At 40.6% G+C, this 17,036-nt stretch overlaps 1 protein-coding gene across 1 annotated transcript in view; it reads right to left on the bottom strand.

Moving 5' to 3' along the window:
• Positions 1–884: 884 nt before the first annotated feature.
• SYNPR (synaptoporin) overlaps positions 885–17,036 on the bottom strand; it is a 287,678-nt gene continuing 271,526 nt past the window's right edge. Inside the window, exons 5-6 of the mRNA XM_082664117.1 lie at positions 6,697–6,888; positions 885–2,478 (exon numbers count right to left, since the gene is read on the bottom strand). Coding sequence (XP_082520243.1) covers positions 2,221–2,478; positions 6,697–6,888 — 450 coding nt within the window. The 3' untranslated portion in view covers positions 885–2,220. The remainder of the gene's footprint in view (positions 2,479–6,696; positions 6,889–17,036) is intronic.

Genomic DNA, 17,036 nt, shown 5'->3' with positions numbered 1-17,036 from the left:
AGGTGGATGTGGGGAGAACTCATGCCTGTTCTCCTTCTCCCACTCCCAGCCCACTGCCTAATGGGTGTTAGGTCAAAGGCCAGGATGTCCTCCACTCTATCCCGCACCCACCAAGATCTTGTCAAAATGCTGATCTCATCACGTCCCTCCTCTGCTTAAATCCTTCAGTGCTTTCCCTTAGCTTCTTTAGGATAAAGACAGAATTCTTGACCGTGGTGCCCAAGCGGGACACCACCCCCCCCACCCCCGCCGGCTCCAATAAGCAGCGACACCTCTCTCAAAGCCCCCGTCACACATTATGTGCTACATACCCATCCTGTCTCCTGCCATCTGAGAGCTCTGCAAGCCTGCTCTCTGCCTGGGATACTCTCCCTTCCACCATGTCCTTGTGAAATTCTGCGCTGTCTTGAGGCAGATTCAAGCTCGACTTTCCCCTAAGCAGCTCGAGTTCCCCTGATAAGCATTCTCATAGAATCCTGTGTCTTTGTTGCACACAGTGTAACTGGGGTATGATTATTTTACTGTCTGTCTCCTCAATAGAATGTAAGCTTCCTGAGGTGGGGTGTGTTTCTGCTTTCGCTATTGTATCCCCAGTGCCTGGCAGAGCAGTGGGTATACAGGAGGTCCTGGAATGACGGAATCAACGAATGAACAGCCCTGGGCTCATAAAGCAAGGTCAGGGTGAGAGACCGGGAAGACTGTGCACTTATCCTTTGTTCTCTCATTGTTCAAGCTCACCAGGTTCTATTGCTGTAATTCTCCATTATCCAGCCAGCACTGTATGCAATAACTTTATTAAGGTCAAAGAGATATCACAATACAGATTTATCCAACAGGATCCAGAAATGGTTTATACATATCATCTAAGACACACAGCCGTTTTGGGCTAAGATATTTCCAACATCACAGATCACACAATGAGTTTATACATCGATAATGACTTTTATCTGGAAATACAGATGCTCAGCTTGCTCTCACTGTTGGGCCCTGGCATTTCAATTGAGTTAAAACAAACAGGCGAAGATTAACATTTTCTTGATAATGAATACATTCTGGGGAATATTTAATGAGAAATATTTAATATTTAATGACAGAAAGGAAGTCATTTTTAATTTATGGGTAACATTCAAATCAGACTTTGTAAGTTGAGCTGAGACTTGAGAATTTTTAATAATTGGATCTAGGACATATTAGCTTTACAAATAAACAGGATTTAAAAGTTTAGCTAATAGTGTAGTTTCCACAGACTATCCTTCATAAATCAACATGTTAGCACACTATCTTGACTATGGTGTCTGATACCTACATCTCCATTATTCTAAGGAAACAAAACTCCATCCACACTCATAGTTATTGGGCCCATTGTTCATGGTCCATAGAATAAAAGCCACAAAACACCATAGAAAGTTACAAGAATGTAAATATTTAGCTAACTAAATAGCATAAATATTGGGCAATTTCCATCTACAACACTGAATATATACTAATCAGGGAAAAACAAAAACCCCAAATCTTAGTTACAATGCATTCAGAATTGGATAAAGCCAGAGAGACAAATTTGCAAGTATACAAAGTAGTGAATATATTTCTTTAAACGTCCATTTAACAAATACGTGGTACAAACTGGAAAATTTTCATAAATACAGTTCAAATGTTCATTTTGTGAGAAAATGCTTATTCATGCACTAAATCATATGAGCACTGATTCATCAAATAAAAAAAAATACAGAGTAACTGTCTGAAAGCAATACTTAGAGACTCACAATTCTACAGGGTCTGCAACTAAAGAATAATAATACATGCACGTTGTGATGCACCAAACAGTATTAGAGAAATCAGTAAAATGCCTTTCGCGTCAGAAATCGTAAGAAAACTCAATGCTGTTTAATTTACGTTATGCATATTACATACCAGAGACTTTAAGACAAAATGCTTCTACTATCTCAACACGTATACAAAACGACCATAAAAGTATCTGTGTATATAACAAGGTACTCTCCAATCAGCCACCTTGATGAATCATGTATCTCCTCATGTCATCTCATCTCTAAGTACCATTCATCACGACCCAGGCCGTGCTGCTTTAATGAGGACTACAGATCTCTTATTTACATTCAACACTCCCTGAATTAATAAATGATTGAAACTCTTAAAAAATTCTCCTGCCACTGACATGGAAGGTGGTGAGGCTGTCTTTGGAAGAATGCCAACACTACCCTGTTAAATCTGATTGGTAAAAGAAGCAGGGCCCCCGGGCTGTTGGCCAAACTCATCCGAGGATGGCCCCAAACTCGCCTGCTGGTTGTACCCACTGCTTGATCCATAGCTGTCTTGGTTGTACCCGCCTTGGTTATAGCTACTGGAGTGTCTCTCCACTGGGTCTGAAAGGTATCTCTGGCTCGAGGAATGCCAGCCGGTCTCCTTGAAAACAAACCAGATGTTTCCAGCCCAGAGAATAAAGTTCAAGAATCCAAAGACCTGAAGAAGGATCAAAGCAAGTGAGTTGATAGACTGGACAGAAACCCCAGAAAAATCTCAGTTTCAGAAAAATCCTTCACAACACAAAAGGTCACTTTTCACCTCAATGTGGAGGCCTCTTCCAATTTCACATTTGGAGTCTCTGTTTCATTTAGAATATCTGACTTTTCATGAAGGCTTGCTACAATACACGTTAGGCACTGCATAAAAGGCTTTAGGTATATCCATTCATTTAGGCAAAGAAGGTGCTATTACTACACCCATATTAAAGATGTGAAAACTGAGGTTCAGCAAAGATAAGGATCTTATTCAAGGTCACATGGCATGGTTAGTAGTAGACCTGGGACAAGCCCTGTTCCATCTAACTCCATAGACAGAGCGCCTACCTAATCCATCACTACCTCCCCAGATGAGGTAATCCTCATGGTGTGTAAGATATCTTCAGGGGACACAGGGTTGAGTATTTTCATTTTAATGATGGTGCATTAATTTATAAGGTTGCCTTCACTTTAATGCTAGAGTTACTACTTTTCCATTTATTGAAATGATATAAATAAAATGAGTCAACCTAACAAGTATGGAGTGGGCTTCCCTGGTGGTGCAGTGGTTGAGAGTCCGCCTGCCGATGCAGGGGACGCAGGTTCGTGCCCTGGTCCGGGAAGATCCCACATGCCACGGAGCGGCTGGGCCCATGAGCCATGGCCGCTGGGCCTGCGCTTCCGGAGCCTGTGCTCTGCAACGGCAGAGGCCACAGCAGTGAGAGGCCCGCGTACCGCAAAAAAAAAAAAAAAAAAAGTATGGAGTAAGCAATGGTACAGGTGGAATGCAGACAAGCACACGCATGGTAGTGTACACAGAGGTTGTGCTTCTTTGAATAATTGTACTTTCTGTGCCTCTCACAGTCAGAAGTGAATGCCCAAACCACACTCTGAATAAAGTTCAGGTTGCAGAGAGGTATGGAATGTTTTCTCAAGAACTGAATATGAGACTTTCCTATGGAAACTCCTCTCACTTTCCAGAAGGGTGTCCTTGGTGAGCCAGAGGACCAGGTATCACTTCTCTGGGGCCTGAGTGTTTGACGGAAGCAGAACTGTTTGCTTCTGTAAGAGGCCCAAACAGAACAGTTGTTCCCCAGCCTCTTCCAAGGCGGACTCGTTGACTGGAAATTAAGCAAGGCAGTCAGTTTTAACAGCCTGCTTTTGGAGACAGACAATGATAGTGTGACACAAAGCTGTGATGACATTAAAGTACATTTAATAGCCACTCCAGCACGATGGTGTCCAAACAAAATGGACTTGGGCAGAGGCCATAGCCCTGGAGTAGGCTTCTAGAAGTCCCTTGCAGTGTCAAAATAATTTATCCCTTATTTGTTGGATGGTGGGATGCTTCAGAGTGCCCTGGGGGTGGGAGTGGCAGGCTAGGTAGTCAAGATGAAGGACTTCGGGGGCTTGAAACATGGGCTCCAAACTTCAACATTTTTGCAGCAAGTGGATCAGGACACACTACCTGAATCTCAGTCTTGGAGCCATCCCCTCTGGCTTTGGAATTCGAGTGGCCTGGGCTCTGCAATTTTTTGCTTTATGATTCTGGACAAGGCACTTAGCCTCTGAACATCAGCATTTTTTAAATTCTATGAAATGGAGACAATTATTCCTTCCTTGGGGAACAGTTGTGAGGATTAAAGAGGATGTGTGTGAAGCAGCTAGACAGTGCTGGACACGTTAGTAAATGCTTACTGATTGCTAAGCTATGCTATGAATCACTTTCTAAAATATTTCCATGAATTGCATTCAGTTGACTCTTTTGCTGAGGCACAAATGGAAGCAGGGCTTTGCGGCCATATTCTTGAGGTGTCAACAGCCAAAACTGAGCATCTAGGCGGCTAACCAATCGTATTGAAGACTGGGTTATCCAGACCTCCCTCCCTCCCTTCCTTCTTCTCTTTCCCCATCCCATCCTTTTGTCTTCCTTTAACCTTAACTGAGATTTATTTAACATAATTTTGTGCCATGTTCTAGGCTCCCTGCTGAGGGAGATACAAAACACAAATAAGGTACTTATAGTATAATAGTTGCATGATCAAAATGAATTAGGTAATCACTGACACAACTCTAATTTACATATAGGACGTTTTAACCATGTGTACAATAACTAGGACACTTTCCATCAAAGGGGAGAGCTTGATTAAATTACACCTCTATAAGTATAAGTTGATATATGAGTAGAAAAAATGATCTTGGAATCTTTTCAGATATGAAGGGATGGCTCTGCCCAGGACTATAATTTTACCTGTTTTCTATTCCTTGGTCCCTCCCTTTCCCCTGATGCTACTTTGTTTCTAAAAAGAGAAGAGCCTAGAAATTAGGGAAATGCAACTTAAAAGTAAGTACATAAACAAGGCATTGCCATGGGCCTATTTAGGAGCAGTGATGTCTTTATCGTCATCACAGAGGTATCACAGATCTCTTGCCTGGCACATTTTAGGGGCACATGAGCCCTCGAATTTGTTCTTGTCATTTTGTTGCAACTGAAATCAGAGTAGGGATTTTGATTCTAGCCTAGATGTGGGACAACAGAAAGAGAGACTGAAAAACACAGTACATAACATGAGAAAGAATGGAGAGAAGACATCTAGATTATCTGAGGACATGTACCATCATTGCTTCCGTGAAGCTGGAGGAACAGACGTAGAAATTATGGATGGTTCGTCCGTTTCTGGTACTTGTGACCCAACCATTATACCCCATATAGACATCGGTACCAGAAGTGGGATACAAAGAACGGATTTTAGGGATACGAAGACTGTTTTGCTTTAGCCAGTTTAAATGGAGTTTTCTCCCACTAGGAACTGGAGCACACAAACACAGATCCAGAACGATAACAGCACCAGACCTGCCCTTCCACACACGATGTGCTTTGCTTTCCATCCATTCTTCTTTTGATTTTTAAGACATACGTCACATTGTTTCTCATTCAAAATTTGCATCTCCTAGTCTAAACTTATTAGAGACATCAGAAGCAGAATTAAATGGACTGTGCAGGATGTCATAATTTACTAGAAGAACTAACAAACACACTGAATGATTTTATCTTTCTTCTCTTAAATTCTGAGATCAGGGTTATAATAACTTTTATTAAGCACTGCCTGTAAACAAACTACAGAAGTAGTGGAAAGTATTTTAATGTACACCTCAAACTATTCATCCATAGCTGTGGCCAGAAGTAAATAAAAATTACTGTGAGACCCTAATATATAGTTTATTTCAATGTTTACTATCTTATTACTAAGGCAAGATGCACAGTGAAATCACCAGCAGCTGATGAGCCACACTTTTTCCCTTCTTAAATGCCTTCTCAGATTAAATTCCAGAAAGTTGTAGAAACATAAGTTAACCTTGAAGCAAAGATAATTAATTTTTAAGGGTGGCTAAAGAATGTCGATCCTTTATCAAACACTCTTTTATCAAACACTGAGCCCTCTATTATTCGGTAACTACTGCTTTTTGCTGCTACTATAGCTTCTGTTTCTCAGATACGGTTTCTTTCTTTGGAGTAACACAAGTTCTTATACTCATAAAATAAGAATCCAATTTAGTGGCCCTGCTATCTGTCAGGTGTTCTGTCTCCCTGTAAGAGCCATACACTTGATGATAATATTTGACTGTTCAACTAATACAGTTCGGCTTTTCCAAAGTTATCAAGCAACTAAATCAGAAGCGTGGAGAAGATTAAAAAAATTACCATAACTATTATAGGTATTTTTTATACTTTGCATTTCTATCTGTACCCTACTGGGTCTGCGTATTTTTCTCTAAACAATCAACTGGGTGTATTCTAACTATGTGTGGCTGGAACAGTGTTTTCTTTCCAGGAAACCTCTATGCTATCAAATATTCCTTTCAACTTCCGGCAGACTTCAGACTTAAGCTTTAGATTTTATATCTGCTTCTGGCTTAGAATTCTGACTTGACTGTCATCCAAGCAACAGCTGCCAGTACCTGCTGGGCTCTTATTAAGAACTCTTTAATTGGCAGCATTAAAGTCTATGGGTAGAAAACTGGAAGGCCAAAGGATCGTCTTGCCTGTGGAGTGAACTATCACCTTTTAGACTGGACTCATTTCAGAGGCAAAATTCCCCAGAAGACTCCTGAGATGTTTTTCTGACTCCTGTGACTGGCAAACAAAGATTTGGGAGGTAAAGCATAGAGGGAAACATACCACAGAAGTGTTTAGGCTGGACATCACAGGGCTGTGGACAGCCATGCATTTGTTGGACGGCTGTTTGCAAGCTGACATCAGTAACAATACTTCTTTGGGATCCGTAGCAACCTTGACATCAGACAGCCCTTTTGCCCAAGCTGATGAACCCACCAACCACAAGAAAGAAAAGACTACAGTGACGATGAAGTCCTACAGAGACAAACAGAAAGATAAAACAGGAAGAGAAAAGTGAGTTCTAGAAACAAATTGATTCGTTTATACAACTCTTTGGTTTGCCTTTTGAAAAATTCCAAGACCCCATAGCATTGAAACCATGTTGAGAAACAAATAAAAGAAAGTTTTGTGATACTGTATTTATATTTCTAGAAAATAGACTTATTAAAATCACAATAGTAATAATAACTTTTACTGAGCACTTATTATGTGAAGTATTATTCCAAGTTTACATGTATTAATTCATTTAATCCTAACAACAGCACTATGAAATAGATGCGAATCCTGTCCCCGTTTAACAGTTGAGGAAACTGAGGCACAAAGAGGTTAAAAAAGATTCTCAGAGTCATGAGTTAGTAAGTGGGGTGGGGGGGCAGGATTCTAAGCCTGGCCGTCTGCTTCCAGGACCAGTGAGCTTGACTATTCTATACTGCTTTTCATGTCTGCTTTAAGGAACATTCATGTTTTTATTTAAAACAAGTACCTTAAGTTAAAAACACTGAGGTCCTGCTTAAGTTAAATATGACACAATAGAAATGAATCACTTTCCATAAACAAACTTTATGGCTGAAGTCAGGATCTATGTCCTTGGAGTAAATATGTTATTTTGGGGAGCTAATGCAACCCTTTCCCCCCAGTACCATTTTATACAGAGGGATGGTATACTGTACTGAGGTATCTCATATGAGTTAAAAGCTCAGTCTATCATCTATAGGCCTGGGGTTGAATCCTGACTTTGCTGCTTACTAGCTGTGTCCTTAGGCACTTTGCTAAACTATTAATACGTGAAGCCTCAATTTAACCCTCTGTCAATTGGGATAATAACAGTACCTGTCTCACTGGATGGTGGTGAGGAGTGAAAATGTGTGTGTTTGCCTCTTTTCCCCAGTGAGGGGTCAGCTCCGTGAGGGCAGGGCCTTTGTCTCTTTTGCTTATTGTTGGGTAATTGGCAGAAGAGGCGCCAGCAACATTTGTTGAGAAAATAAATGAAAGAATAAATGAATATACAAAATGGTCCCAACTGGGTTCTATAAACTTCTGTATAGGAGCTTACCAGGTGGTAACGGTAGGATTAAAGACGACTTTTGTTTTATATAAACTTGTGTATTTTAAAACATATTTTATAATTAGACCAAATAAAAACAGCATGGCAATGGGATCAAGGCACTGACTGATTATATCAATGGCTCGCCCAGACAGAACTTCAGGTGGCCCTATTTGTCCTTACAGCAGCACCAGGATTTATAATTAGACCACATAATAAATGTCATTAGAATTGAGAGTTTTAGCATCAAAAGTTTCAGAAAGCAGCCTCAAGCCAAGTTTTCTATACCTGAGCAAAGTGTGATGATTTGGCACCTATGTCAAAATTCTAGCTAGAGTACAAATTAGCCTCAACTTTTTTTTTTGGTCTTTTGCTAAGCCTAAGTTTGAAGCTACATTCAGGGAGAGATGTGGGAGCAAAGCCCTGACCCCACTTTCCTCCCATTCTTTAATCTACCAAACCAGGTTCATTTTGCCCCATGCTCAGCAAGCCAAAAGCCCGACAGGCCTAGGACTGCAGCAAAGAAAAGATATTTTTCCGCGATAGAGCCAAGCGCAGGGATGGGAGAACAAATCTCACATGCATCCCCCAGAAGGCGAGGGGCTGGTGGGTGGTGGGGTATTTATGGGATGAGGAACAAAGCAGCAGGGCGGGCAGAGGCGTGCTGGGCGTGGGGAAAGGTGATTGGAAAAAGGTGCAGGAATCCTCATTCTGCACAGGCGTCACGAGGCTACAGGCCTCTGCACGTGGCGTCTTCGACACGCTGACGCCAAAAGGTCACCTAGAGGACACTGGCGCATGCCCAGTTGAAGGGTTGTTGGTCCCATCCTCTCTTGACCAGCTCATCTGGAACTAGACACAGCTGACTCCAAGTTCCTTCTGCCTGGAGGACAGGCAAGTCTTAAAACAACCTTGATTAAGGAAGGCAGGTGAAATGGATTTAACCCACGGTTTCCCTCCAATTGGCCAAACCCAATTGGAACCCCATGTGATCCATGCAAGTCACCTCTTGGACATAGAACATGGTGGACAGGGCAGAGCGTCCATCAAAAGTTGTCCCAAACTAGTGGCTGTCTTAGGAAACAGCTGCTGTCACATTAAATGTGCTGTCACATTTAGAGTGCTTCCTATATGCTAGGCACTCTGCTAACCACTTACAGACATCGTTAGCCTTACAGCGAGGTACTGAGGTTAGCCCTGCTTTTCTTAGGAGGAAACTGAAACACAGGTCAAATACTTTCCTTATAACTAGTGCCTGGCTTGACAACTGTGCGTATCATGAGCTCACCCTCACCCTCAGTGTAGCTGGATTCACTTTGCTAAGTCAGCTTTCAGGAATACCAGAATGAAGCTGTGAATCAGGGAACACAGAAATCAAACAGCAAGGTAGAAGCTCAGCTCACAGAACAGCTTTGGATTTTTCGAAGAGAGTATCACTAAGCAGTGGCTGGATGGGATAACTGTCTGGGTCCACTCACAGATTTATTTCATTATTTCATTTGGAACACTAATAAAAGTGACACCTGACTTCTAGAGAATGTCTAGTTTTTAACACACTATGGCAGAAGATCATTTGATCTTCACAATAACTGCATGAGGGCGAAGACAATTATACCCATTTTACAGATTCAGGGAAGTTAAATGATGTGTCCGAGTTGTCATAAGTAACAGAGATTTGAATTCAGGACATTGGGCTCCATGTTTAATGAGTGGTTTTCCATTATGCCCAGGTGTTCTGAAATTTGGGCTACCTAATTGTGGAGACACAGACATAGCAATAAATAACACTGAGCTACAGAGGAAGAAATGCTTTCTCCTTCAGGATTCTCTTGTAATCTGAGTAGTAAAGAAGAAAGTCTCAGCTGGATGTTAATATGTCTCTAACGCCTATTTAACAAATATTTAATACCTACCTATCAAAGAAAATTGGCCCCAGGCTCAGAGCCTTCAGGCAAACAATGGTACCTGGCTGGAATACAGTACTCTTTATTTTCTAATGATTCATTTCTATGTTTATCTTCTAATTATGTCAAATAATGCTGGATTTCTGTATCCAGGAGTGGTACAGGAGTTTCTTAAAAAATAAATTTTATTGAAGTTACCAAATAATTTAAAGAACAACAGTAAATAATTTCTGGCCCACATGACAGAAGCAGGGCAGAGAATGTCTGAGGTTTGGAAAGATCTGCATGGCCACATCCTGGGCTGGGAACACTGAGACTCTAACCCAGTGCTATCTCATAGGCATAGAATGGGAGCCAGAGATGTGAGTCACATATACAATTTTCAGTTTTACAGTAAACACATTAAAAAAAAAGCAAAAAGAGATTGGTGCAATTAATCATATTAATACATCACATGTATTTATATAATACAGTTCAATATATAAAAATATTATCATTTCATACATTATAAAATTATAAATAAGACATTTTACTTTTTTTGGTATTAAGTCTTTAAAACCTGGTGTAATTTATACCTACAGCACATCTTAATTTGGTATCAGCTACATTTCAAGTGTTCAACAGTCACATGTGCTATGGGACAGCATAACACCAATCCACAATTAACAAGTGGAAGCACTTGTTGAGGGTCCACTGAAAGTGATGCCCTTTGTCTTGTTTTGGGTCACTAATGTCACAATTTTTCTTGGTACTTGAGTCTGAGATGGCCCTGGTAGCCATCTTTCAGCTTAGCTTTTACAAGGCCAGCACACCTCTTGCATCTGTCCTGGCCTATAGGATTTCTTACGTAGGTTGATAGGATGGCATAATCCATTGCCCCAGTGGTCTGGTGGAGGACTGAAGGCAGATCAATGACCAAAGGGAGGCTTGGGTTTTTGGTACTGGCAGCCAAGGGAAGAGATGGGCCCACAGAAACAGCTCCACTAAGTGGGAGCTACATTTCAGCCTAGATGTAGGGGAAAAGTCTGACTTGACCCCTCTATTCTCAACACATGTGCCAGGATGGTGACTGGTGAAATGGGATGAAATATAAAGTCCCATTTTACAGATGGGATAAATTACTTAAACCCAGCTTGAAAGATGCAGAGCCAGGATTTGGACCCAGGGAGTTCAGCTCCAGAATCTGTGTTTTTTTTCTAAAATATTTATTGGAGGACAGTTGATTTACAATGCTGTGTTAGTTTCAGGTGTACAGCAAAGTGAATCAGTTACACGTATACATATATCAGAATCTGTGTTCTTAATCTATTATAAAAGCACTCTGTTGCTTTTAGAGGCCCATGATTTTATTGACTCATAATAAAAATTAAGTTGCAATATTCATACTTATGGCTATCATTTACAGAGCAGTTACTACGTACCAGACACTGTATTTCACGTATCACTCATTTAAGTCTCATAATAACACTGTGAAGTGGCTATTGTTGACCCCACTTTACAGATGAGAAAATCAATGTTCAGAAAGATCAAGTGAGTTGCTGGAGGTCTGAGAGTCACTAAGTTGCTGAGCTTTGTTTGCGACCAAGGTTTGCAGGGCTTCAAAGTCTGTGTCTCTCATCAGAAGGTGAACGTCATTATATTCCAAACCAGCTTTGATGGGGGGCGCACCGTGTGTCAGGCCTGAGGTTGATGTGCTTTACACGTTTAGCCTCAGTTCAGCCTAACCACAACCCTATGGAGTAGCGTCAGTTTTTCTATTTTACAGATGAAGGAGGAGGGCTTAGAGAAGGTAAGTGATTAGAGGAATTGGGTACCAAACTCAGACCTGACTCCAAATCCCATTGATTTGTTCATTCGTCCATCATTTTACTTGTCCCTTTTCCCAATCATATGTTCAGCATTGATTATTTTCCCACTCTGGGCTGGGTACTGTTCTAAAAATGGAGGAGGGGCTGGCAAACACCGGCCAAAGAACTGTTCCCGGCCCTCAGGTGGTTTACATCTTTGCCCTTTCTGCACTGTCTGGGTTGTTTTATGTTATTACTGCCAGATACACTATCAGCTAATCAGGATCTTGCAGAAAGAAAGCTGCAGTGGATGGGGTTGTTCTGTTACAGGGGCTGAGTAATAATCAGTCATCTGGTTTCACATGTGAAGAATCTGGCTGACACTGGAGAATCAATGTAGGATTTCATTTCTTTTTCTCTTCAGTTAAATTTGATTATGATCGACACACTGCACTTTTTCAGTCTGTTCCCAGAGAACTTTATCAATTGATTTGTGGTTGTTCAGCTGTGGAACTGAGGCCTCCTGTTTCTTCTTGTTTTCTTTTCTTATGAAAAGAAAAAAAAATTTATGCATCTCTCCCTGTAGCTCAGTGAGAGACAACTGATTTCATAATCTGGGTGCAAGAAGGAGGTGTTCTTGGCTGTTTGGCGATCTTGGAGTAGATGGCAAGGTCTTCAGTAGCTTTCTGCAATGCTGTTGTAAATCACAGGTTAAAAACATTCCTTACAACCTGCTCTGAATTCCAATCGATCCAGCCTAAACCTTTCATTACAAATAGCACAAACATTTCCAAACAAGTCCATAATAATATAAGAAAGTTAATAACTGCTCAAAATAAATGAATAGTAATAATGTTACTAGTAGTAGCTGCTATTGATTCAGTGTTTACTATAAGCCAAGCACGGTTCTAAGAATTTACATACATTATTCTACTTTCTTCACCAAGAATTTGTGAGGTAGGTCTTATATATAGGTTTTTAGGAAAGAATCACCTAGTAGTTCACTCTACAGTCTTTGGAATCTGGTAGCCCTGGGTTCAAATCTCAACTCTTTCTAAGTAGCTCTGGGACCCTTTAAGCCTCAGTTTTCCAATCTGTAAAAAGGGGCAATAATAACATATATTTTCATAGGGTTTTTGCTAAGGATAAATGAGTTAATTCAATAAAATGCTTTGCTCAGTGCTTAACACAGAGTAAGCCCTCAATGAATTCACACACACAAACACATATATAGGCAAATTCTATACATAATAATTAAATATATAACAGTATAGAAAAGTGTATTAGTATTATTCAGTGGGTTTTGATGGTCAAATAAGGTGGTTCATTCATTTATTCAACAAATCTCTAGTAAGAACCAATTAGATGCCAGGTCTTAGGAATACAGTAGTTAATAAAAACAGACATGGCCCCAGTATTCATCCTGTTGGAGGAGAACAACTGACTCACATAACCACAGAAGAATGTGTAATTGCAAATGGTGATAATGGCTTTGCAGGAAAGGGTCTTGGTGTTTTTAAAACAAACAAAAAATGCGTGTGGGTCACTGGCCAGTCTAGAGGGACGGGGAAAGCTGCACAGATCTGGTTGTATCCAGAATTCTTTTAGGTTTGTCCCTTGGGTGGCTCTCAAAGCAGACTCATGTTGAATAATAAACACACTACAAAATGACTTATCTGGAAGGCCTATGAATTGTTGTGTAGAGGGAGCTTTGGGCTTCTCTTTACTACCTGCTTAATCTATGCCCAAGAAGGATGCATGTTGACAATGGCCAGGACCAAGAGGGAAGTTTGAGTGGGAGGCGGGGAAGCTTGTTTATTGGGAATTTTGGTGGCCCACATGTCTGCTGAGGCTATCAGCTTTCTGCACTTGCTTACCTGTAATTCTCTCCCTCTAAGAAAGCCAAGCAATAAACAGAGTGAGACCCAGGGGTAAAAAGATCTAGGATGGATCTGCTTATGTATCTAAATGTTGGCAGAAGCGTATTCCTGCCTTTCCGGACCCTTGTACTCTACAAGTTTGTAAGCCTAGGAAAACAATCAGGGATGCTACTGTTTCCAGGTGAGTTGCTAGCTTATGTAGAAAATGACACTCTTTCCAAATAGTTGGATACAGGTTTTGACACCTCTATCAGTAAGTACAGAAACAAGTAAGATGCCCAAGTCTTAGACCAGAGGTGAGGCAACTGCTGAAACCAGTTTAGATGTCTTAAAAATAATCGGGAAAAATCATATTTGTAGAGTTAGTCAAGGATAAGTCTGGAGATTTAGAGATGCTTATTGAGCATCTTATCAACCTTTTTAATTTTTATGTATTATTTAGCATTTCTAAAATATATTTGGGCCTGCCATTGAAGCAACTAGATGAAAATACTAAGGTTTAAGAAATTAACCAGCTTTGTCCACTTAACGTGAAACATCTGGGCATAGTAAACATATCTGGAAAACACCACATGTCAGGCAGCATAGAGATGAAACATCTGGAGGAAATGAAGTATATAGGAGACACGGTGGGAGGCTTGAAGTCAAAAGCAGCCCGATTTGAACTTCATCACTCACATGTACCTTGGACTACAATGTTCTTTCAATGTGTGAACAGATAGGTCGAGAGATAGATATGACTTGGGAGTCATATGTATGTGATAGCACACACACACTTTTAAAAAAACAGGCGACACACAACTACTTTTTTTCCTCCATACAATGGCAAACAGTAGAGACATGGATAGTTAAACTATCAGGCAATCCAAAGTAATTTCTTAAACTGTCTAAAAATTTAAGTTGCCCCACCGCCAACCTATATTTAAGAATGGATACGTTTTATGGGAAATCATTTCAAGTAAGCTACACTGAGAAATTGTGACTCTGAAAATGCTAGCAGACCTTTTAGGGGCCACCTTCCGAAACAAGTCAGCTCCTTTTTGAACCCTGCTCTGTGCTCTCTTGCTATCACCTTCCCTGAAACTGAAAAAAAAAAAAATGCTTCTCTGGAATTACATAATATTAGAGTGGGAAGGAACTGCTGAGGAGATAAATCCAGGCTGTCAAATACTCCTTTGAAAACATAATCCTATTGTTAACTTACTATTCTACACTTACTGAGATATCTCCAGATAGGACATGGAAGAATTGCTATGCACGGCTGGAAATAATACACAGACTTAGAAATTCTCTGGGCTTCAGTGTTGACATCTGTAACATGGAATAGGAGTGCTTACCTTACAGGATTGGTGTGAGGATTAAAATTAAATACAAATGTTAATCATGGAGACTGGAGTATTTTCATTGTTGCATTTATGATGGTGGTAAAGGTGATGTAACCTTCAATAGACATGGCCTGATTATGTCATGGTCAGTGATATTTGACAATGAATTCAGCTGTAATGACTTGCTTTTCCCCCCCTCCCCACTCTGTATTCTGATGTTCTTTCAAAAATACATTCACTCTGCTGAGGTTAACTTCATATGGCCAAAACTTTGTATTTTCTTAATACAGTCTAAAGTTCGAGTCAGTGGTTCTTTGTGGGTAGAGCTTCAAACCTATTTGGCAACGACCAGGAGTGTGCCTGTCTGTGTGCGTGTGCGTGTGCGTGTGCGTGTACGTGTGTGTGAATATATCATCCGGTTACAATACATGATAGAAAAGAACTGGGATAATTGTGTTAAGACACGAAAGGCCATTTGAAGAAGAAGGTCTGCCTGGGATACGTTGGTCACTGCTACATTCTCAGAAGGCACACAGTATGTGCTATTTAAATTCTGTTCCTATATTGACCTCATTCACTGGAATGTAAGTTCCTTGGGGATGGAACAGTCTTAGCCACCTGTGTCCCTGTGCCTAGCCAAACGTCTGGCGTGACTTCTCATCTATACCCACTGAATGTAAGAAGAAAGGGAAGAGACTTCACATTTGGCAGTCACCCAGAGTGGAAATCATTTGGATTTCAAAAATCTCACGTTTTGTAAATTATTTCGAAGATATAAGAAACTCCTAACACTGGCTGCCTATAAAAAATTACATGACTGGAAGAAAGGGATGGAAAAAGGGTTTGGGGGGTTTGTTTTTATTATTTTTCTTTAAATCTATCCCCCCGTATACCCTTTCAAATAACTGGATTTGAAAACTTCAGTATAATTTTAGAATAGGCATATTTTACTGGATTTGACCTTTGGCAATTGTGAGAAACTCTTCTGTTTAGGGGAATGATTATGATTATATTTCGCACTTCCCTCCCACTGACATTTTTTTTTTTTTGCAAGTGAGCAAGCGGTGTTAGCACAGTTAGGTTCATGAAAAGAGCTGTTATTTTTCAAGCATTGCTTCTGCCTTCCTAGAATTGAAGACCCATTATTCTGTCATATATCAACCCATCTGTCAGCCTGCAACAGATGGTTAAAACGAAGAACTTCTAAAATACCAACGAGGAAATTATCCTGCACTTCACCATCCACAGCTTAAATTCAGCCTGACTTAAGAAAATTCCTTCGCCACTTCCCCGCTCACCATACAAAGTGAAAACGAGGGAAAATACTACATTTGAATTACAAATTAGAAGCCATTTCCCGAGAGGATGGTTATTGGATTCATCGATGCTGGCTTCACTCTGCCAGTTGGGGAGAAGACAGACCCGGGTTCGAGCCTCATTTATGCTGGTTCTCAGCTGCGTAGCCTTTGGTAGTTTATTTGAACTTGTGGGTCCTTATTTCCTCAACTGAAATAGTAGACAGTTAATGGCCTGTCTTAGAGAGTTACTGTGAGAATGAAAAAAGAATGGCTCATCTGTGGGACAATATCTTGCACAGCTAGGTACCCAATAAATGATAGGTATTATTATTTTCATCATCAGTTCTTCCTTCTGTTCTTAGCCTATTTCTCATAAGTCTATTCCAGATGGAAGATTCTGTGTCTCTGGCAGGCAAGATTTGAGCAGGTGCCTAAGGACAGAAGGAAGGCAAACATGAAAAAGTGGCAAGATGTGGATGAATCTGAGTGTGTGTCTGTCTGTAATGTGTGCTGCGTGCATAGTGTAACTCATGGAAACACGGTGTTGTTGTTTGGTGTGTGTCTGAGGTGAATGAACAGGGAGATGCGTGGAATTGAAATGTCATTGCCTTCTGCAGGAATCCGTTTTTTGTAAGCCTGAGGGGACCAGGGACTTCTGCCCAAACACTCCCCCAAAGAGTCATCATATGTTTTCCTGGTTTTCGTTTTCAGTCTGGATGAAATAAATATTTGTGATTTATACCCTGTCGAGGCATAAATATTAATGGAATCATAACTTATGTTTCTTGCTTTATTTAGCTGATTCCACTTATTTTTGTCAGTTCTATCATATTCCCAACATATAACTGTTAGAATGTAACGCTCACAGTTTTTTTGCAGTGGGAG

This window comes from Grampus griseus (genome assembly GCF_964374135.1).
Source record: "Grampus griseus genome assembly, chromosome: 10".
Taxonomy (NCBI): Eukaryota; Metazoa; Chordata; class Mammalia; order Artiodactyla; family Delphinidae; genus Grampus; species Grampus griseus.
The sequence above is the reverse complement of the archived record's forward strand: the minus strand, read 5'-3'. Positions and strand labels throughout refer to the sequence as shown.